At 41.2% G+C, this 22,809-nt stretch overlaps 1 protein-coding gene across 1 annotated transcript; it reads right to left on the bottom strand.

Annotated features, from left to right (window-relative positions):
- Window positions 1-2,454: 2,454 nt before the first annotated feature.
- Window positions 2,455-17,458, bottom strand: ube2ia (ubiquitin-conjugating enzyme E2Ia). The gene is made up of 7 exons (XM_021557840.3): window positions 17,040-17,458; window positions 15,131-15,210; window positions 14,537-14,620; window positions 12,556-12,628; window positions 11,066-11,175; window positions 6,121-6,200; window positions 2,455-5,897 (listed from the first exon to the last, which is right to left on the bottom strand). The coding sequence occupies exons 2-7, from the start codon at window positions 15,194-15,196 to the stop codon at window positions 5,837-5,839; spliced, it is 474 nt and encodes a 157-aa protein (XP_021413515.1). The 5' UTR covers window positions 15,197-15,210; window positions 17,040-17,458; the 3' UTR covers window positions 2,455-5,836.
- Window positions 17,459-22,809: the final 5,351 nt, after the last annotated feature.

Genomic DNA, 22,809 nt, shown 5'->3' with positions numbered 1-22,809 from the left:
GAAACTGAGGGATATTGCTCTCTGTAATAAAGGCCTTTCGTGGTGAAAAACATTCTGATTGGCTGGGCCTGGCTCCCCAGTGGGTGGGCTGGCTCCCAAGTGGGTGGGCCTATGCCCTCCCAGGCCCACCCATGGCTGTACTCCTGCCCAGTCATTTCAATTATTTCAATTGACTGATTTCCTTATATGAACTGTAACCCAGTAAAATCATTAAAATTGTTGCATGTTGCGATTATATATTGCTCAGTATAGTTGTTATTGCTCAGGAGCCATGTAAAGAGTTTTCCATGCCTATTGTGAAAGGAGAGAAAAAAAAGGAGTTAAGAAGACTGTGGGCAGACAATGGCATTAACAGATGAGTTGGTTATTTTAATATTTCCTCTTTAATAATGAAAATGAATGGCTCAGCAAGGGTTAGACTGTGATTGGACTGTTGCCCATGTAAAGAGCCCCTCTAAACGTAATTGTTTGTCTGCTGCTAGGTGCCTTTCTTCCTAAGGACCTCTCAATAGCACCTTTTTTTCTAAGAGTGTACTATCTACAACCTAAACGGGTTCTTCAGCTGTCCCCATAGCATAACTCTTTGAATAACCTTTTTGGGTTCCATATAAAACCCTTTCCACAGAGGGTTCTACATGGAACCCAAAAAGGGTTCTACCTGGAACCAAAAAGGGTTCTCCAATGGGGACAGCAGAATAACTCTTTAAGAACACTGTTTTTCTCAGTGTGCCTGTATCGGAATACATTTTAATGGCGTGTCGCAGCACTTGGCCTCCAGGGTTCCCAGAGTCAGAAATTAGAAATGAAAGCACAGCATTGAAAGAGGATGCAACAAGTCCAGTCAACGGGTCCTCTTAGGCCTTTGAAGTTGCAGCTAGATGGAGCACCAGTACTCCCTCCTCCACCTACTCGTCAAGGACAGGTTGTGACTCTCTTCCATTTGCTGATGAACCTAGTATAGGATTCCCTCTCCTGCCTAGTCCCACGTCCCAGTTACCAGGTTTCGAAAAGTACGATTGCTCCACAGCGAATAAGCATGTTTGAATGAATATGCAATTAATTTATTCCATGGTTTATCTTCCATCATGTCAGCTATCCTAACTCTAAAACTGCAGAAGGGAACAAAGGATTGTCCTTGTTTCGTGCTTAGTGATAAGACACAGGGTGACCCTCTGGCCGCTCCGTTTCCATGGCCACATCATTAGTGCACCGCCCCAGCTGGCTGGAACTGTTTGAAGTGGCAGTGGCACAGTATCTTTAAAATAACAAGCCTCTTAGTTTAGAGAATAAGGAGGGGAAAATAACGTTGGGGAAAAAATGATTAGCTTAAATCCATGTTTAATGACGTCCCATAAAGCCACCCTGCAGATAGTCATTAACGCTCTTCCATTTCACACAGTTTTTTGTTCGCACCCTGAAATGATTTTCAGTAGTGCTATTTGAGCTGATCCATTAATGTGGGGTTGTCAAAACAGCACAAGTAGCGAACATTGACTTAACTCTGACTAAATCAATAGCCATCCACAACACACCACCTTGTCACTGAGGTGTAACCAAGGTTTGTATCATGCTTTTTAACGAGTATGACACCAAGGAGAATTTCTGAAATTGATTGCCTTAGTGGATGAACTGAGCTGATTAGAAATCTGACTTATGAATTATGCCACTTCAACCCAAGGAACACCTTATGGCAACGGCTTGGTTCATCAACACAGCGACACTCATTTTGGTTATTATTCATGTACACAGTAAGAGTAGCAATTTGAGGCGGATCAGAGGAAACTAAGGAATAATGGACAACAAAAAACTTGGCAGTCTGTCAATGACAATCAGACAGAAATGAGTCACTTCCAAACACGCAGCCTGATAAACACGCTGGTCATGTAATATCAACACTGATTTGTGTTCCTGAGCAAATCTGGCACAAAACAGGATGTATAGCTGGTGTGCATGACAGTGACTGCACTAATGATATAATTTGCATCACAAAACCTGAAATTTGCATGATGTGTTAATTGCTAGCTGTAACCAGAATGTGAAACGCAATCATAAGGGCCCATGGGGTTAGCGTAGAATGAAGAGGATTCCCTCTTTGAAAAGGTGTGACATGCACACACACAGAAGTCAATTACTATTCCCTAGTTATAATGATTAAAGGAATAAGAACGAGATTTTGGCTATTTTGCCTTTTTCTACCTGCCCAGTCAGATGAACTCATGGATAACATGTCTTAGCTACCAAAATCTCGATCCCTGTGCTAAAGGGATAGTGCAACTAGATTCAACACGGGATGAGTTTTCCTTGAGCAGATGGTCAGGGGGCCGGAACATAACAAATATTTGCAGACCGCAAGAATCCCCAAAAGATATTAGACAAACCATTTCAAAACTTGCTAATGATCACATCTCTATTATGAGTGGGAATACTTTGGAACAGATGTCAAATTAAAATCACTTGGAACTGATTTGTTGGTGTTTAATTCTTATGTGCAAAAAAAAAAAAAGAAGGATCTAAAACAAAAACAACAAATCACAGGCCGCCAGGATCTATAAACCCATTACATCCTCCCTTAAAAGGGTCCCTTATGTAGGGTTACTAGATTGTCTCATAGGTACAGTCTCGTTTGAACGGTCCTGACAGTCACCCAAAACCTATTACTAATATAATCCAGTATCCTTACTGTTCACAATCAGCATTAAAGGTAGACTTTGGGCACGACAAACTGTCCAACTCCTCCGCATTCTCCATTTTCAAACAGAAATGGGGTGTGCTTTTAGTGGTTCATTCTGTTCATGCATGCAGAGACCGATGTACAGTTGAAGTCGGAGGTTTACATACACCTTAGCCAAATACATTTAAACTCAGTTTTTCACAATTCCTGACATTTGATCCTAGTAATAATTGCATTTTAGGTCAGTTAGGATCACCACTTTATTTTAAGAATGTGAAATGTCAGAATAATAGTAGAGAATTATTTATTTCAGCTTTTATTTCTTTCATCACATTCCCAGTGGGTCAGAAGTTAACATACTCTCTATTAGCATTTGGTAGCATTGCCTTTAAATTGTTTAACTTTGGGCAAACGTTTCTGGTAGCCTTCCACAAGTTTCCCACAATAAGTAGGGTGAATTTTGTCCCATACCTCCTGACAGAGCTGGTGTAACGGAGTCAGGTCTGTAGGCCTCCTTGCTCGCACAGGCTTTTTCAGTTCTGTCCACAACGTTTCTATAGGATTGAGGGATTTGTGATGGCCACTCCAATACCTGGACTTTGTTGTTCTTAAGCCATTTTGCCACAACTTTGAAAGTATGCTTGGGGTCATGTCCAATTGGAAGACCCATTTGTGACCAAGCTTTAACTTCCTGACTGATGTCTTGAGATGTTGCTTCAATATATCCACATAATTTTCTATCCTCATGATGCCATCTATTTGGTGAAGTGCACCAGTCCCTCCTGCAGCAAAGCACCCCCACAACATGATGCTGCACCCCTGTGCTTCACGGTTGGGATGGTGTTCTTCGGCTTGCAAGCCTCCCCCTTTGTCCTCCAAACATAATGATAGTCATTATTGCCAAACAGTTCTATTTTTGTTTCATCGGACCAGAGGACATCTCTCCAAAAGAATATGATCTTTGTCCCCACGTGCAGTTGCAAACTGTAGTCTGGCTTTTTTATGGCAGTTTTGGAGCAGTGACTTCTTCCTTGCTGAGAGGGTTTTCAGGTTATGTCGATATAGGACTTGTTTTACTGTGGATATAGATACTTTTGTACTGTTTCCTCCAGCATCTTCACAAGGTCCTTTGCTGTTGTTCTGGGATTGATTTGCACTTTTCACACCAAAGTACATTCATCTCTAGGAGACAGAACACATCTTCTTCCTGAGTGGTATGATGGCTGCATGGTCCCATGGTGTTTATACTTGCATACTATTGTTTGTACAGGTGAACGTGGTACCTTCAGGCGTTTCGAAATTACTCCCAAGATTGAATCAGACTTATGGAGGTCTACAATTTTTTTTCCTGCGGTCTTCGCTGATTTCCCCATGATGTCAAGTAAAGAGGCACTGAGTTCAAAGGTAGGCCTTGAAATACATCCACAGGTACACCTCCAATTGACTCAAATGATGTCAATTTGCCTATCAGAAGCTTCTAAAGCCATGACATCATTTTCATGAATTTTCCAAGCTGTGTAAAGGCAGTCAACTTAGTGCATGTAAACTTCTGACCCTCTGGAATTGTGATAGTGAATTATAAGTGAAATAGTCTCTGTAAACAATTGTTGGAAAAATGACTTGTGTCATGAACAAAGTAGATGTCCTAACCGACTTGCCAAAACTATAGTTAAGAAATTTGTGGAGTGGTTGAAAAACTAGTTTAAATGACTCCTACCTAATAGGTTGACCACACTGCTCGCAAAATAAATGTAGAAAAATGTTATTCAATTATTGCACCCACACTGCTCGCGTGCATCAACGAGCGTCTGCGTTGCCAAGGGCTTAAATAGGACTCCTTTCTATTTCCGACGCAGATCACGCTGCAAGTCCTGCCTGTCCCATCTCATTGGTTTAATGAAGCAGGTACCCACATGCCATCTCCTCATTGGTTATACCCACATGGGTGATTGAAAGACAAACTGTGTTGCCGGTCAGTGTAGTAATACTATGAAAGTTTAGATGCCAATCACCATAATAAGTTCAAAGATGAAAAAGCCTGGAAGGAGGAGAGATGACTAGAAACGAGTCAGTTGACCATTTTGTGTGTGGATTAATTGTCACAGTAGGACCTTGTGCATTTCTGGTAAAATGTTTATATCCAAGGACAAATTAGCTAGCAACAGCAAGCTAGCTAAATAGGACAAATTAGCTAGCAAGTGCAGGTTTACTAGCTGAATTGCCTTTTTTTTTAATGCTTTTTGACCGGTTCCCAAATTAATGTAATTGGTTCAGAGGTCATTGTGATATTTTAACCTGCGTGTCGTGATCATGTTTGATGTAGGGGGACAAAATAAATTAATGCACGATGGCGCACGCGCAGCCGGTTTAGGCTCCGTGTTAAGTTTATGTAAACTGCCGACTTCAACGAGCCAATAACTCGAGTATGTATTGTCATTTGACAGAATTTGTTTTTTGGACAGAAGCAATTGATAAATGCCACTCCTGTAGCCATAGCTCTTAGTCAACCATTTGTTTAAGCATTAAATGACCGTGAAAGATTGTGATTTGATCAGATACACCTTCTAAAACTGTTATTTTTTACCCAAAGTCAGCCTTCAACAGTAACAAGCATTCAACTGGCAACACAATGCATTGGGAAAGATGGAACGGAGTCCATCTACATGTATTAACACTTACTTGGTACAAACATTTTATTTAAACCTAAATATTTGGACCAAAACAACTTAACAGAGTCTGATGCAGATACACTAAACTACCTTTGAATGGGTTCATTGAGGCCTGTTTTTCTATATCTTTATCAGAACGTAGGCAAAATAATTCTAACATTGAATACATTAATAATAAAAAAAAATCAACAGAAGTGACTCCCATTTCATAGTCTTTTCTGACAAGCATGAGCTCTTGAAAAAGAAATACCACAGTTGGAGTACGGAAAATCCTTTGTGGTGGAGGCATAGTCCACCTTCAAATCCAGGACTTCCGAGTCAAAAAAAGCAAAGGGGTGCATCAGTATGTGGGTGATGGAGAGAAATGGCACACATTCAGTTTTAAAACAGTCCAGCAGGAAATAGGTGAACAATGGACATAGTTGGAGGCAGACAAAAAGGGGGCAGAGACAAAATCTTCAGCAAACCAATTTCAATCTTGCGTAGTCTTGAAGCTTTATGGAGAAAACTTTTTGGCTTGTGCTCGAACCCTTTTTTCATATTCCACTCTGTTTTGGCTGAAATGAAAGATGGAGGCATGTTATGAGGAATGGGATATTTCCTGGAAATATCAAGTATCAACTAACAGCCTTTCAACAATGTTGGCAAACAGCTAGACAAACTATTGGCCAGGATGGGCACAAGCTAATGAGAAGATTGCCAGCAGCTGTGTATATCCTATTCCGACTGACATTTGACAAACCTTTCACTTAATTAAAATATCTACTGGCTCAGACCCACCAGTAAATTGTATACGCCTCAGCTTGTGCAGGATCCTGGATATTTGGTTCATTTAGGAGCTCTTGGATTCCTAACAATATCTGTGGATGAAAACAAAGTATAAAGGCAATTTGACAACCTTCCATGGCTTCAAATCAATTTCACCTAATAGGTTACCACCATGAAGCCATGCTGCCCTCTGCAGCAAAGCAGTTTACAGTGCAGTCAGAAGTCACCTGTGTACACGGGTACATTTCTCATCCACACTGACGCAAAGATCTCATCTAAATGTAGCCACTCCATATGCATTTGGACAGTAAAGCTAAAATGTTTGTCTCTATAGCCCAGCATTTTGGATTTGAGATCACTTAGAGACATTTATTTAAGTAGGCAAGACCGTTAAGAACAATTCTTATTTAGAATGACTGCCCACACTGGCCAAACCCAGACGATGCTGGGACAATTGTGCACCACCCTATGGGACTCCCAATCACAGCCGGTTGTGGGTGTCTGTAGTGACATCTCTAGCACTGAGATGCAGGGCCTTAGACCGCTGCGCCACTCAGGAGCCCAATGAGGTGACAGTACAGAATGTCAACTTTCATTCAAGGATATTTTCCTACACCCGTTTTACTGTTTCAAAATGTATTGGTGAATTATGGTAAGTGAGGTTAGAGGCACAAAAATCATACCTCTGAAAAATGCTAATCTCCTGTTATTGGGAATGGTGAGAAGGTAGCATGTTTTGTTGAAGCCTGACTAGAATCATTCATGACTTAAATCATGGCATTCTCGGGATTAATTTACAAATGTTCAAAAACCTAGATAAAATTACTCCAGTCATCAAATCACCATTCAGTTCCTATTTGTCAAAACAAAACCTCAAAACTGCAAATGCATTCAACGAGTTAGTCACAAGCTTGATGTAGTCAGTGTGCAAGGAATATAGGCCCAAATACTAAACCTGACTACTTTGACACAGTACATATACTATTTACCAAGAGGGTGGTCATCTATATTTTTATTCTGTCTATTTACCCCCACAAACCGATGCACAACGAGCTGTATAAGGTCATAAGCAATCAAGAAAATGCTCATCCAGAAGTATTGCTCCTAGTGGCTCGGGATTTTAATGCAGGGAAACTGAAATCCATGACAATTTCTACCAGCATGTCACCTGAGCAACTTGAGGCAAAAACTCAACTTTACTCTCTACATGGATAAGCATATACAAAGCTCTCCCTCGACCTCCATTTGGCAAATCTTTATCATAACTTTATCCTCCTGATTCCTGCTTACAAGCAAATATTCAGGAAGTACCAGTGACATGCCCAATATAGAAGTGGTTCAATAAAGCAGATGCTAGGCTACCAGACTGTTTTGCTAGCACAGACTGATAAAGTGCTGGGATTCATCCGATTACATTGAGTAGTTTATCACATCGGTCACCGGCTTCATTAATAAGATGTACATTAGGGCTGGGCAACATAAAATGTATGTTTCAGCACAATGTTCCAAATGTATCTCAAGAATACATGATGAGTGTTTGTCTTTAGGGTCTATCTAGTCTCATTCGCTCCTTCTGTGCCCCTTCCCACTTGCAGACAACAAACCACTCCCCCGCCAATCACAAGACAGAAAAGGTCCTCATCTCTGACAAGCAGTTTGAACTCACCATTTGCATTTTGTCCCAAAAAACACATTAAAATAATGTAGTCCCTGAAATACATCGAAACTCGAAATACATCAACCATTTTACTGTAATAGAGAACTTATCCTTTGTAACCATACCCTTGTGTCTCAACTCCCAAAATGTAGAACAGAGCAGGAGTATCAACAAATAGGATTGTGGAAAATTAAATAATCAGTTTGTCGCATACAGCATCACATACCGCTAGCAGCACTTTAGCCAGACTTGTGCTAGCTGTCTTGTCTTTTATAAATGTGCAATGAACATTAAAAATACATCTATGAGAAATAAGCATCTCATCCAGGTAGGCCACTTGATTTCAACATCTAAACAGCCTGTTCAAACAGTTGGGAGACAGTTGTATACATAAAAATGCAACTGTTCTGCCTTGTTAGCAACCAAATAGTTACAAGTTGGCTAGACTTTAAATAAAGATCAGCTGGCTACTCACTAGCACGTCAGCTTGAGACCAGTGTTCATTTTCTATACTGCCTGCTACCAGAAGTTTGTCATCAGTGGATGTGCATTGTTCTAGTTCAATTTGTAACAAAGGGCATTTTCATAGAGTCGAAACCCAGACCAGGTTAAATGGGTAGGTAGCATAAACGTAACTACATGTAACCTATGGATTTGTATTAGAATATGCATCCAAATTCCCTCACTTCTGTATTGTTACTACATAAAACTGATCGGAATTCTAAATGCATTACAAAGCCACAATTGATTACACTCATGACTACTGGTTTCAATTACATTTTCTGCCAACTAACAAGCAAACACTTTGAATGTATTGCTACAAATTAGCTTGCAAGTTTGCAAGCCAACTAGCCCGCTATTGTTATCACTAACAGCCTGCTAACACATTAGCACTACGCAAGTCAGGACGGCCAGCTGATTGTCCTCGGAGTGGCAGACCACATGTTACACCTGCACAGGATTGGTACATCACACCTGCGGGACATTTACAGGATGGCAACAACAACTGCCAGAGTTACACAAGGAATGCACAATCCTTCCATCAGTGCTCAGACTGTCTGCAATAGGCTGGGAGAGGATGGACTAAGGGCTTGTAGGCCTGTTGTAAGGCAGGTCCTCACCAGACATCACCTGCAACAACGTACCTATGGACACATACCCACCGTCGCTGGACCAGAGAGGCCTGGCAAAAATTGCTCTTCACTGACGAGTTACGGTTTTGTCTCACCAGGGGTGATGGTCGGATTCGCGTTTATCGTCAAAGGAATGAGCGTTACACCGAGGCCTGTACTCTGGCGCGAGATCGATTTGGAGGGGGAGGGTCCGTCATGGTCTGGGGCGGGGCGGTGTCACAGCACCAGTGCCCTCCAAGCGCATCACTTAACCGATCTCCCTGGGACTGAATACCTCCCTCTGCAACTGGATCCTGGACTCCCTTACAGGCCACCCCTAAGTGGTGAGGGTAGGAAACAGTCACGCTGACCTTCAAAACAGGGGCCCCTCAGCGCACAATTCTAATCCATCATTAGGTTTGCTGACAAATGGCAAATTGTTGTCTGTGATCAGGCCGAAAGGAGTTCAGAGACCTGGCAGTGGTGCCAGGACAACAACCTCCCCCTTAACAAGACAAAGGAGCTTATCGTGGACTACAGGAAATGAGGGCCTAGCACTCCCCCATTCACGTCGACGGGTCTGTAGTGGAGCGGGTTGAGAGCGTCAAGTTCCTGGTCATCTTACAGCCTTAAAGCTAAAATGCATCAAATACCCCCCCACAATACCGTTTAATGACAAAGCAAAAACAGGTTTAGAAATTTTGCAAATGTATTTTAAGCTATGGAACTGTTGAAGCATCTTTGGCAGTGATTACAGCCTCGAGTCTTCTTGGGTATGACGCTTGGCACACCTGTATTTGGGGAGTTTCTCTCATTCTTCTCTGCAGATCCTCATGCTCTGTCAGGATGGATGGGGAGTGTCGCTGCACGGCCATTTTCACATCTCTCCAGAGATGTTCGATCGGGTTCAAGTCCAGGCTCTGGCTGGGCCACTCAAAGACATTCAGATACTTGTACCGAAGCCACCCATGCCTCGTCTTGGCTGCGTGCTTAGGATCATTGTCCTGTTGGAAAATGAACCTTCGCCCCAGTCTGAGGTCCTGAGCACTCTGGCGCAGGTTTTCATCAAGGATCTCTACTTTTGCTGTTTATCTTTGCCGCGATCCTAACTAGTCTCCCAGACCCTGTCGCTGAAAAACATCCCCACAGCATGATGCTGCCACCACCACAATGCTTCACTGTAGGGATGGTGGCAGGTTTCATCAGATAATCTTATTTCTCATGGTCTGAGTCTTTTTAGATGCCTTTTGGCAAACTCCAAGCGGGCTGCCATGTGCCTTTTACCGAGTGGCTTCCGTCTGGCCACTATACCATAAAGGCCTGATTGGTAGAGTGCTGCAGAAATTAAATAGGCCACTGTTCTTGGGAACCTTCAATGCAACACATTTTTTGGTACCCTTCCCTAGAACTGTGCCAGAATCTTGTCTCGGCGCTCTAAGGTAAATTCCTACGACCTCATGGATTGATTTTTGCTGACATGCACTGTCAACCATGGGACCTTAGACAGTTGTGCCTTTCCAAATCATGTTCAATCAATTGCATTTATTACAGGTGGACTCTATGTTGTGGAAACAGCTCAAGGAAACAGGATGCACCGGAGACCAACTTCAAGTCTCATAGCAAAGGGTCTGAATATTTAAGTAAATAAGGTAGTTTTTGTACAAATTTGCAAACATTTCTAAAAACCTGTTGTGTTCCGTCATTGTGGTATTGTGTTTAAATTACTGATTTAAAAAAATCATTTTTAGAATAAGGCTGTAACGTAACAAAATGGACAAAGTCCAGGTGAATGCACTATCTACGGCAATTACCTCGTATCCTTGCACATCGGCTCTACTGGTACCCAATGTATATAGCCAAGTTAACGTTACTCACTGTGCATTTATTAATACTACTCAAATTTCTGTATCTTTCTCTATTTTTGGAAAAGGGGGGACTAGATAGTGCTTTCATTTCTAAATGTTTAAAACAGATCTGTATGAAAATACTCACATAAAATGTGACATTCTGTACCGTCGCATCATATGAAACATTTGATCCAAATCCAAAATACTGGAGTATACAGGCAAATTTTTTTATATTAACTTCACTGTCCAAATACATAGAGGGGAGTGTATATTACTATTCTAGGGTTATAGGCAAAGAAAAAGCTAAAACCAGAGAAGGGGTCTTGGATGAAAGCTCTTACTTGTTTGATAGTGATGGCTGGCCTCCAGTCTTTGTCCTCCTCTAAAATCGATAGACAGACTGTACCAGAGGGATATACATTTGGATGGAACAAAGGGGGCTCAAATTTGCCTGCGGAGAAAATATAGTTATTCGCACAATATGGAGAAAATTCCAGATGGCACTTATTTGCAGTTCATTAAACACTGATTATCAATAGATATCTCCCTCTATCCAGAGGTTGGAATAATACTGAACATTATGATAATGCCCTTTTAGTATATGAGCGGTTGAAAAGAGACTGAAATTTCAGCCTGTTTTAGTGGGATGTAGTTTCATCCTGCCTGGACAAATGTGTTAATAGACCAATAAGGAGTTCAAACAGCTGGTTCTGTTTTCCCCCTAACCACTCACACCACCAGTCCTAGCAAAATTATCTTGAGAAATTGCTCTTCATAGAAACTATTTTTGTTTGTTTTCAATTAAAATGGCCAACAAGGCAAGAGTAAACATGTCATCACCCACTAATGCAGCACCCCCTTGGGGCAATCACTAATTTTGTAATTGACAGGTCCATTTATTAAGACGCATCACTCCAAGTTGTGTCAAATGGGTCCCGTGGTGTCAGATATGGCGTGGGCCCGTGGTGTCAGATATTGCGTGGGTTAGCTAGACTCATTTCCCTGAGCATGTGTGCCAAATTTCATCACTGAGTCAGACAGCAATAAAAACATGTGCGCGTTATATAGCCACCATGTGGTCAATATGAATGCGCTTGCATATGTTAAGTATTGAGTGTTTGCAACATGCTTACCAAATTTTGTTACACTATGAACCTGCTTGACTTGACCGACATATGTGCCAGACCACATCCATGTAAACATTGGTCATTTTTATTTTATTTAACTAGGCAAGTCGGTTAAGAGAAATTATTTACGATGACCGCCTACCCCAGCCAACGCTGTGCCAATTGTGCAGCGCCCTATGGGACTCCAATCCCGGCCAGATGTGATACAGCCTGGATTCAAACCAGGGACTGTTTGTGACGACTCTTGCACTGAGATGCAGTGCCTTAGATCGATGCGCCACTCAGGAGCCATCAATAGTGGCCATGTTTTAGGTACTAGTATGAAAAATATTGCGTTGAGACCTTTGGCCATAGATGCCATATCAAGTTTCATGTAGATCAGTCATTCGGTGCCATAAGAGTAGCACCTTAGGTGTATCACAAATTTCTCAATGGCAGACCTTATGGGTCCCAGAGGCAAATTAGTTCCTTATGAGGGACCCATGTGGCAAATTTCATGACTTTGTCAAACGGGGTGAGGAGCATGACCTTTGAAAATTTGCATTTTCTTGTTACAGGGCCACCATCTGGCTAATCAGTGTAATATTGTAAATGCTGGATCTCTACAGCAAGACGCATCATTCACCCACAGTAAGGTACTTAACTGTTACCCAGAAATTATACAGATAACAGCTTCATTGGACTTTTAAAAAGAGAAAACATACACTTGGGAGGTGAAGAAGGATAGTCATCCTTGAAGAGCATTCGGAGTTTAAACAAGCCCCCCTCCCATGGGGTCTGTGGAGAGAAATATAGCAATTTGGTCAACACTCCTTCAGTAACTGGAGTTATTCATAGTGAAGCAATGAGAATGTCGCACAACTGTGGTAATCAATTAACATTGGTCATCCAGCAGCTATACAGATGTTAGTACCAGCACCTCAGTGTTTTTAATACTTCCTACAACCAATTAATACCCTGCTTAGTTGTATTAAAACAAAATCTGCTGTCCATACAGTGCCAACTTATTAGGCTGCAAAGGAGTGATTGCTTCCTCCAGTCTGAACATAGTGATACCTACTAGAGGTCGACCGATTAATCGGAATGGCCGATAAATTTGGGCCGATTAATTTTTCATAACAATCGGAAAACTGTATTTTTGGACACCGATTTGGCCGTTTTTTTCCTTTTACACCTTTATTTAACTAGGCAAGTCAGTGAAGAACACATTCTTATTTTCAATGACGGCCTAGGAACGGTGGGTTAACTGCCTTGTTCATTGGCAGAACGACAGATTTTTACCTTGTCAGCTCGGGGATTCAATCTTGCAACCTCTCAGTTAACTAGTCCAACGCTCTAACCACCTAATTACATTGCACTCCACAAGGAGCCTGCCTGTTACGCGAATGCAGTAAGCCAAGGTAAGTTGCTAGCTAGCATTAAACTTCTATAAAAACAATCAATCATAATCACTAGTTAACTACACATGGTTGATGATATTACTAGTTTATCGAGTGTCCTGCGTTGCATATAATCGATGCGGTGTGTATTCGTGAGAAAGACTGTCGTTGCTCCAATGTGTACCTAACCATAAACATCAATGCCTTTCTAAAAATCAATACACAGAAGTATATATTTTGAAACCTTCATATTTAGCTTAAAGAAATCCAGGTTAGCCAGCAGTATTAACCAGGTGAAATTGTGTCACTTCTCTTGCATTCATTGCACGCAGAGTCAGTGTATATGCAACAGTTTGGGCAGCCTAATTTGCTTTCGAGAGTTTCCGGATTCGACCAAATTAATGACCTATGGCTTGTATTTCTGTGTGTTATTTTGATATAACTAGGTCTATGATTTGATAGAGCAGTCTGACTGAGCGATGGTAGGCAGCAGCAGGCTTGTAAGCATTCATTCAAACAGCACTTTTGTGCGTTTTGCCAGCAGTTCTTAGCATTAGCTTCAAGCATTGCGCTGTTTATGACTTCAAGCCTATCAACTCTGAGATTAGGCTGGTGTAACCGATGTGAAATGCTAGCTAATTAGCGGGGTGCGCGCTAATAGCGTTTCAAACGTCACTCGCTCTGGGACTTGGAGTGGTTGTTCCCCTTGCTCTGCATGGGTAACGCTGCGTCGAGGGTGGCTGTTAATGTGTTCCTGGTTCGAGCCCAGGTAGGAGCGAGGAGAGGGACGGAAGCTATACTGTTACACTGGCAATACTAAAGTGCCTATAAGAACATCCAATAGTCAAACGTTAATGAAATAAATACAAATGGTATTGAGAGAAATAGTCCTATAATTCCTATAATAACTACAACCTAAAACATCTTACCTGGAAGTATTGAAGACTCATGTTAAAAGGAACCACCAGCTTTCATATGTTCTCATGTTCTGAGCAAGGAACTTAAACGTTAGGTTTACATGGCACATTGCACTTTTACTTTTTTCTCCAACACTTTGTTTTTGCATTTTTTAAACCATTATTTGAGGCCAAATTGATTTTATTGATGTATTATATTACGTTCAAATAAGTGTTCATTCAGTATTGTTGTAATTGTCATTACAAATAAAAAATAAAAACAATTCGGCATCGGCTTTTTTTGGTCCTCCAATAATCGGTATCGGCGTTGAAAAATCATAATCGGTCGACTTCTAGTACCTACAAAACATACAGAGAATGTTCTGCTCTCACTCATGAGAGACTCTTACCCCCTTCTTTCCAGGGATGGCACACTCCCAATTCATCAAGTTCATTGTTCCATCTGGGTTTTTTGTTGGCACAGCAACAAACCCCTAGGGAGAGGGAAGAGATATTGTTCAACATGTTAAATGTTAAACATGTTAAACTCCATGAAATTGCCAACTACAGCCCTGCCCAGAATCAATCCTGAGCCCCCGACCCTCTATGGCTGCGTAACTAAATGTGTTTAGTTGGCAGCGCTGCCCTGTTAACGGCTCAGTCACCTGTAATGTAGGCTATTGTATTAGTTCTAACAGCCATCAGTTATGCAGTACCTGTTCAGATGTAGGCCTATGCCTGTGTTTATATTGTCCCCCTGTAAGAGTAATGCTGGTGACAAATCCAATTTCCCACTTGGGATCAATAAAGTTTATTCAACCAGGCCAGGGCAGTACAGCTGTGCTTGGCATAGTGTAAAATGTTATGAGGAATAGACGATCCAGAAACATTTCCACAAGCAGGTCTTCCAAAATGACACATGCCCTTAAAGAACCAGCTAGGCTTATACGAAAAAGGCACTGTTGACATGAAAATGGCTTCCACCCAAGTCCCTTGATACTCACAAAAGGATGGTCTTTCCTCCAAGCCTTCCTTTCTTGTGCAAGACGACTTAAGGCTATACCAGACATGACGTGAGGACTCCCTAAATCAAAAACAAGAGATCAACAGTGGTGTATAGCTCTATTGAAATAAACAATGCAGATGTGATGCACAAGTTCAGCATCAGATCAGTTCAGGTGGTTTTCATTTCTCTGGCATTTGATCAATTCATGTTACTAGTCTCTGGATAACAGCACAGCCAAATGTGGTGCTCAGAAAGTTCACAATGCTGCAACCACTTCAACTAGGTCACATCCACAGGTTCCAAGAGGCACAACCAAACACCTAGCCTAAATGTGTTCAATATGAACTCAGTCTTTCATATTGTTTTCAACATTATTGTAATGCAGCTTGTTTGCTTGTTTTGTGTGTGTAGTAAAAGGTACAACTGACTTCCATTCAGGTAGGCTCCAAGTTCTTCAAATGTCCCCATAGGAAAACCCTATGCAGAAACCATTTTGGATCCAGGAATAGCCTGGAACCCCAAAGGGTTCCCCTATGGGGAGAGCCAAAGATACCTTGGAGCCTTTTTTTCCCCTCTTAGTGTAATGTAAGCATTGACTGCATAAAACAAACTAAAGACCAAAACAAACTGAATAATCTGGTGAAAATATTTTACTTTACATTATCTGGGGAGCCTAGTTATTGTAGGTAGCTGGGGGCCCTGGTGTAGAAAAGCTATTGCAAATATTTTAACTAAACCAAGATGGACCACTGTCAATTCCAATGGGAACAGATGAGTCATAGTGGGCAGAACAAGCAAGGTGGGCAGAGCCAAGCTAGCGAGATCCTATTGGCCAGTTCTAGCATACATCTGAATCCTTCCGTTAGGGAACGCCTACTCAAATGCGTGTGTGCACTAACTGAATTCGACATTGCACTCCTAAACACTTCGATTTTATAAACTTTGGCAAAGGCTAAAGTCTACTGATCTTAGTCCACTGTTCAAAACAGACTAGTTTTGGGAAAAGGCTTGAGAACAAATGTTTCATCGATGAGAAAATGTGCAGAATATAGTCCAAAATCGATTTCGTTCCATCTTCTCCCACTGCGTGCCAGTGGGCTTCCTCTCACTACCATATTTGGTTGAGAGATTAAACGCCAAGCGACGCTTCATATTTACAAATCCAGTGTAATATCCGTCTCGTTGTTCCATCTGTGGCTATAGTATTGAAGCTTCATACCAGACTAACGCGACACATTTTTTTAATGTGCCACTATCAATATGCTGACAAGATTGCGAGACCTAAAATATAATGACAGGAGAAACTTTGGCCTCGAGGTTTAGGAATTCAATTCCCACAAACGAGATATCTGTTGGATGTTTAGGTTATCACTCAGCGGAATGGTACAAAGGAACCGGTAACGCTGGTTGCAAATGTAGCAAACTAGCATGTTCGCTATAGCAGCTTTTGTTGACACACACATGCCCCATAAAGTATGTATTGATTGATAACTTGTACAGCAGTAGTTACAATTGCAGTCTTTCTGTTGTCCAACGCGAATATGCAACTCTGCGCAATGCTGGCACAAAAAGCCGCTAAACAAGTGTGCAACAGAGTGCGCAGTAGTCACATTTCGAGGCTAGGTTAGCTACATGGAAGTCCAGTTTAGGATGCCTTACCAATTTAAATACACATATCCAGCCGAGATAAAACATGTGACGTTTAAGATTGACGTAAATACAGGTGTTTCAGTCTTCCGTCTGAATAGCGTAGTTAGCTAGCCAACTACTTTAGCCTAGCTAATAGTAGCAAGCCTTCTGGCGTTAGCTTCATAAACCCCAAACCAAAAAAAACTTTAAAAAAAAAAAAACTTACACCGACTACGGATAAAAAAACAAAACTTTCTCAGTAGGCGACAAAGACTTACCTTCAGTGTGATAAAAATCACTATATTTTTAAAAGAACACTCGGGTAGCCCAATTTTTAAAATCTAACTCGAGACAAATCTAGCTAGGCTAGTGAAGTTTCCCTCCTGAAAAAAAAAAAGTGAAATTTAGCCTAGGCTAAATAGGACCTGATTACTTGCTAGTGCCTGAAAACAATTAGCGCCAAAGACTTAATATGACAATTAGTTCTCTACAAGGTGTTGCTTATTAAGAGTGGTTGTAATCAAATTTGCTACCATCCCAAATTATTTTGAGTCAGCTATTTAACAAGAAAAAACAAGACAAAAACATGAAACATTGAATATTCTGTGAACTATGTGGTGACACAACTTATACGATGAATATATTATATTTAGCAGAAAATTAAGGTACGGTGTTGGCACAAATTATATGATAATTTAGAGATTTTAATCATGACTTTCAGGCAAAGCATTGGACAGCTATGCATTTAAAGAGACAGTACACCCAAAGTTAGGGACTGAGTGTATCCAAAAGATTTTGACCCTACCATTATGCTTGTTTACACTGAGCTGCACTGGGTTCGGAACGCCGTCATAGTTAATTTAAGACAATGCAGAGTTGGCGCAAGATATGGGTCAGAAAACATACCTTAATACAGGGATGGGATATGTTACTGTATTCCAAGATCTGACCTTCATCCAAACTGATTCAACCAGAAGATTAAAATACTGTTGGTTTTTGGCCTCCCGGGTGGTTAAGGGCGCTGTACTGCAGCGCCAGCTGTGCCACCAGAGACTCTGGGTTCGCGCCCAGGCTCTGTCGTAACCGGCCACGACAGGGAGGTCCATGGGTCGAAGCACAATTGGCCTAGCGTCGTCTGGGTTAGGGAGGGGTTGGCTGGTAGGGATATCCTCTCATCGCGCACCAGCGACTCCTGTGGCGGGCCAGGCGCAGTGCGCGCCAACTAAGGTTGCCAGGTGCATGGTGTTTCCTCTGACACATTCGGGTTGGATGCGCGCTGTGTTAAGAAGCAGTGCGGCTTGGTTGGGTTGTGTATCGGAGGACGCATGACTTTCAACCTTTGTCTCTCCCGAGCCCGTACGGGAGTTATAGCGATGAGACAAGATAGTAGCTACTAAACAATTGGATACCACGAAACTGGGTTAAATTCAAAAAAATATATACTGTTGATTTTCTTTCAGCAGCAGCAAAAAAAAACAGTATTTCCATCTTCTCATCGAGAATAATAACATCTTCTCTCATCGAGAAGATGGAAATACTGTTTTTTTTTTGCTGTTGAAAAACTGCCTTTTTTTTGTCCCCCATTTTGGGATGACTGTGTAATCAATTATTTTGTTGTTCAACACGACGTGCCATTCCATAATGGCTGCTGTAACTACTTCTAGTTAGCATGAGTTCGAAAAAGGACAGCTTTTTTTGAAAGAAAATCAACAGTAAATATTTTTTTGAATTTAACCCAGTTTCGTGGTATCCAATTGTTTAGTAGCTACTATCTTGTCTCATCGCTATAACTCAAAGGTTGAAAGTCATGCGTCCTCCGATACACAACCCAACCAAGCCGCACTGCTTCTTAACACAGCGCGCATCCAACCCGAATGTGTCAGAGGAAACACCATGCACCTGGCAACCTTGGTTGGCGCGCACTGCGCCTGGCCCGCCACAGGAGTCGCTGGTGCGCGATGAGAGGATATCCCTACCAGCCAACCCCTCCCTAACCCAGACGACACTAGGCCAATTGTCCAGTTTGGATAAAAGTAACATTTGGAGTTCAGTGCTAGTAGAGCTCACCAGCTTGTAGTCCTAAAACCCAGAAATTAGATACAATGACGGTCTACCCTGACCAAACCCAGATGACGCTGGGCCAATTGTGCACTGCCTTATTGGACTCCCAATCACGGCTGGATGTGATGCAGCCTGGATTCGAACCAGGTACTGCAGTGACGCCTCTTGCACTGAGATGCAATGTCTTAGACCACTACGCCACTCAAAAATTAGTAGAGAAAGTTTAGGGTCTTTGAATAAATGCAGAAAATAAGGTCTGAGGTGAACACTGGCTTAGGAGATCTGATACATTTGGTTCTATACAATAATAGCAGTCCGTTAACATGACTTTTATGAATTATGAAGCCTTTGTGCTTTTTTAAAACATAAATTCTTAAACATTTACAAAATGTGACATTAGCTTATCTCATAGAACAAAATATATAAGATCTACGACAGACCTTATTTTTGCCGTTCATCCAAAACCCCCACAAAAACGTCATTTATATTCCTTATAGGCTTTGTCCAACGGACCACGGCGGAGTTCATGCCTACAAAAAGACACCATTACCATTTCTCTCCATACCCCATGCCTGCATTGACATACGTTTTCTGACCCATATCTTACTCTGGCTCAGTTGTCTTATTTTAACCATGATAGCTTTCCATCCCCAGTGCAGCTCACTGTAAAAAAAAAATGTAATAGTAGGGTTGGAATCTTCTGGCTAGGACTGTGCAAAATCTTAGTTTATGACAATATTTTTGGGAATCACTCGAGAGTATTTTCCTACTTAAATATTGCATTCTGTGTGGAAATAGATAGTGATGCATTAATACGCGTTGTAGTAGCTGCTAAACATTATGATGACAATAATCACACTACTTCGTTTCTAACACATACAAACGAGGTTTGTTCACAAAACCTGGGTCGTGTTTAGGAGGGTGAAACCAGAACGGAACTAGAACATCTTTGGTGCATCGTAGGCTACTGAAACTTTAGTGTTAGATTGATTGACCAAAGTTCCTCGATGTGTTTCTATCTGAACGTTCAACAATGTTGTGCCATAAAGTTTCTAAACCCAGAGGCGCAACGTCGCGAGACTTCCGGGAAGGATTACAAAACAGACCAAGCAGACCAGGCCGGAGTTTGGGGTTTGAGAAGTCAATGAGAAAAATGAAACATTCTTCCTTAGTTGTGCCTTCAGATTTCGAGAAAATGTACAACCTAGATTCGAGCCAATGTCTTAAGTAGTGGAACATGTTTTTACTCCAACCTCGTGAAGGTGACAAACTGACAAGTTGATATTGAAGGAGTGCCTTTGACAGCATATATGCACAGTCTGGACCATTAGACTCGATGACATTGCCTACAAGTGTGAGGATTTCTATAGAGTACCACCCGAGTGGCATAAGGCACTGCATCTGTGCCAGAGGTGTCACTACAGACCCTGATTCGACTCCAGGCTTAATCATAACTGGCCGTGATTGGGAGTCCCATAAGGTGGCGCACAATTGGCCAAGCGTCGTCCGAGTTAGGCCGTCATTGTAAATAAGAATTTGTTCTTTACTGACTTGCCTGGTTAAATAAATAAAAATACAACACAGTATGAGTAATACCCATAAAGCCTAGTGGTCAAACAGGGAAATGGTTACAATTGTTTTTCCACGATTAATTTATCCCCTAGGGGATTTTAGAAACACTTAAACTAAGGGCTGTGTTTCATGTAGGCTTACTCTGGCATGCCATTTTGATAACAGTGTAAATCTCTCTAGGACAAGGTTACTTTTATCAATATATTACCCCCCCAAAATGAAACGGTAACTAATGTGGCTGTCATAAAGAACTGCAAATGCCATGACGAGACTGCCGAATCGAAGCAAAGTTAAGAATCTCTGGATTAACTATCTAATGTTAGCTAAATCTAGTAATGATCAAATTGGCAACATTTCATTAAATGGACAATTATGTGAACGGTCTTGTGCAAGTTTTAAATAGACACAATACCTGTTAGCCAGTGATGACGTGCAGGAGCTTGCTGGGATTTGTAGTCTTGCATGATGCCTACTTGATGATGTCTACTTAATGCTAATTAGCAGAGAAAATAATGCTGAATATATTGATGAAAGTCACCTTATCTGAGAGATTTACATTGTTATCAGAACGTCACACCAGGGTAAGCCTTTTCAAAACACAGCCCTTGTTTTGATTCTAAATTTTCCTATAGGAAAATGAATACTGGAAAAAACAATTGGAACCATTTATCGGTTTAACCGCTAGGTTTTATAGGTATTATGACACCTCCACTTTGGGGCTCTGAGTAGCAGTTTCTGCCCATCTTCATACTGTACAGTAGCTCAATATGATTTAACTCTGTGATGGACCAAACTTGAGTCTGTCATTTGATATTTATCTAACTAGGTAAGTCAGTTAAGAACAAATTCTTATTTACAATGATGGCCTACCAGTGTCTAAAGATGTTTAGTTATTACCATATTTCCTTTCAAGTGCACCCTTGCTCTATACAGTACATCTAACATATTGATGACAGAGCCATGTGGTTATTTCTCTATGGCTCTGCAAGTTTGTTCAAATACAAGAGTTGACTTCATTACCATTTATTGATTAAATCCACCAGATCTAGCATCACCATCATTTCCATTATCCCCAGTCAAAACATGCTATATATACACAGTAAGCATAAAAAATATAAAACATCTGATACTGATATATTTGAACAGCAGTGACCAAATGGAGAAAATAACAATTGTCTGCCTCTGTTCATTTTTAAAATACATTTAACGGGAAACTGGAACAATGTCCCTTTAGAAACCCATAGCGGCCTCAGAGGGATCACATGTGTGTCTTGATAAGCGTTATAGAAAATAACAGTCAAACAGGAGCTGAAGTGTCACAGTGGAGTGAAGTGGTGTCCTACAGAGCTGAGGGCATGGTGGAAGGTGAATCAGGCCATGCATGCAATGGCTGACACCCCCTTCTGTGTTTAAGAATCTGCAGTCAAAGGACACCACACTAGACACACATGGCCCACACTGTTCAGAATGTCTTCACGGTCACTGCAGGGTGGACACAAACAGTGAGCCCTTGTGGTTATGGGCATCACTGCAATATTTCACATGCACTGTGAAGCATCAGAGGCACTTATCACCACAAGACAACTCAGTGACCAAGAAAAACTGTCCACGGAAATGTTGGAAAACTATCCGTCTGCGTACTAGATAAATGGCTGACATCCCAGATACCCAGGTAGTTGCTATGTAAACACAGTAATATACAGATGTTTAAACCAGCCAAATTAGAGCATTGTGTCAAAATGGCAAGGTAAGTAAGATCCGGATTATAAAACACTAGACATGTAAACTTTACCTTGATCAGGCAACAGGAGGGGTCCAATTGACCTTTACAGATATTATAGCTTGTATTCCACTAGTTAAAGCCCTGTGTGTGTGTTAGGAAGAAAAAGCATACACTGATAACACATCTGAATATTATTATACTTTCTCTACGTACAACTCCTCATAGATATGCATGTAGACTACCGAATTTCCTTATCCCTGACAAAAGAAATTCAGATTAAAGTTGAAATCCAGACGTTGATTTGGTCATTGAACAAAGGCAACATTTTCCCAAAAGAAATGTTTTCATATACTGACAATGTTAATGTATTCAATAAGTAGCTCAACCATCTACAAATTGAACCATGGTAATGACTACAGATTATAATATCCAATCTTTTCATCAATATATGACCAAAGCATCTTAGCTTATGATTGAAAACTGCCAGTTTGGTGTAATTTTGCTTGGTATACAGCCCTGTCAAAGCTCAATATAGTCAAACCGCAGAAGCGTAAGGATTGTGTATACACACACACAAACAAGCAGATATGCACTAATTCATGCAAGAGACAAAAATGCTTTTCTTTCTCACGTAAAATGGAAAACAGGCCCTTCACAACACCAGCCGATAAGTCACATGTCAATGTGAAAAA

Source organism: Oncorhynchus mykiss, chromosome 13 (genome assembly GCF_057628025.1).
Source record: "Oncorhynchus mykiss isolate SJ-2025 chromosome 13, ASM5762802v1, whole genome shotgun sequence".
NCBI classification, from domain to species: Eukaryota; Metazoa; Chordata; class Actinopteri; order Salmoniformes; family Salmonidae; genus Oncorhynchus; species Oncorhynchus mykiss.
The sequence above is the reverse complement of the archived record's forward strand: the minus strand, read 5'-3'. Positions and strand labels throughout refer to the sequence as shown.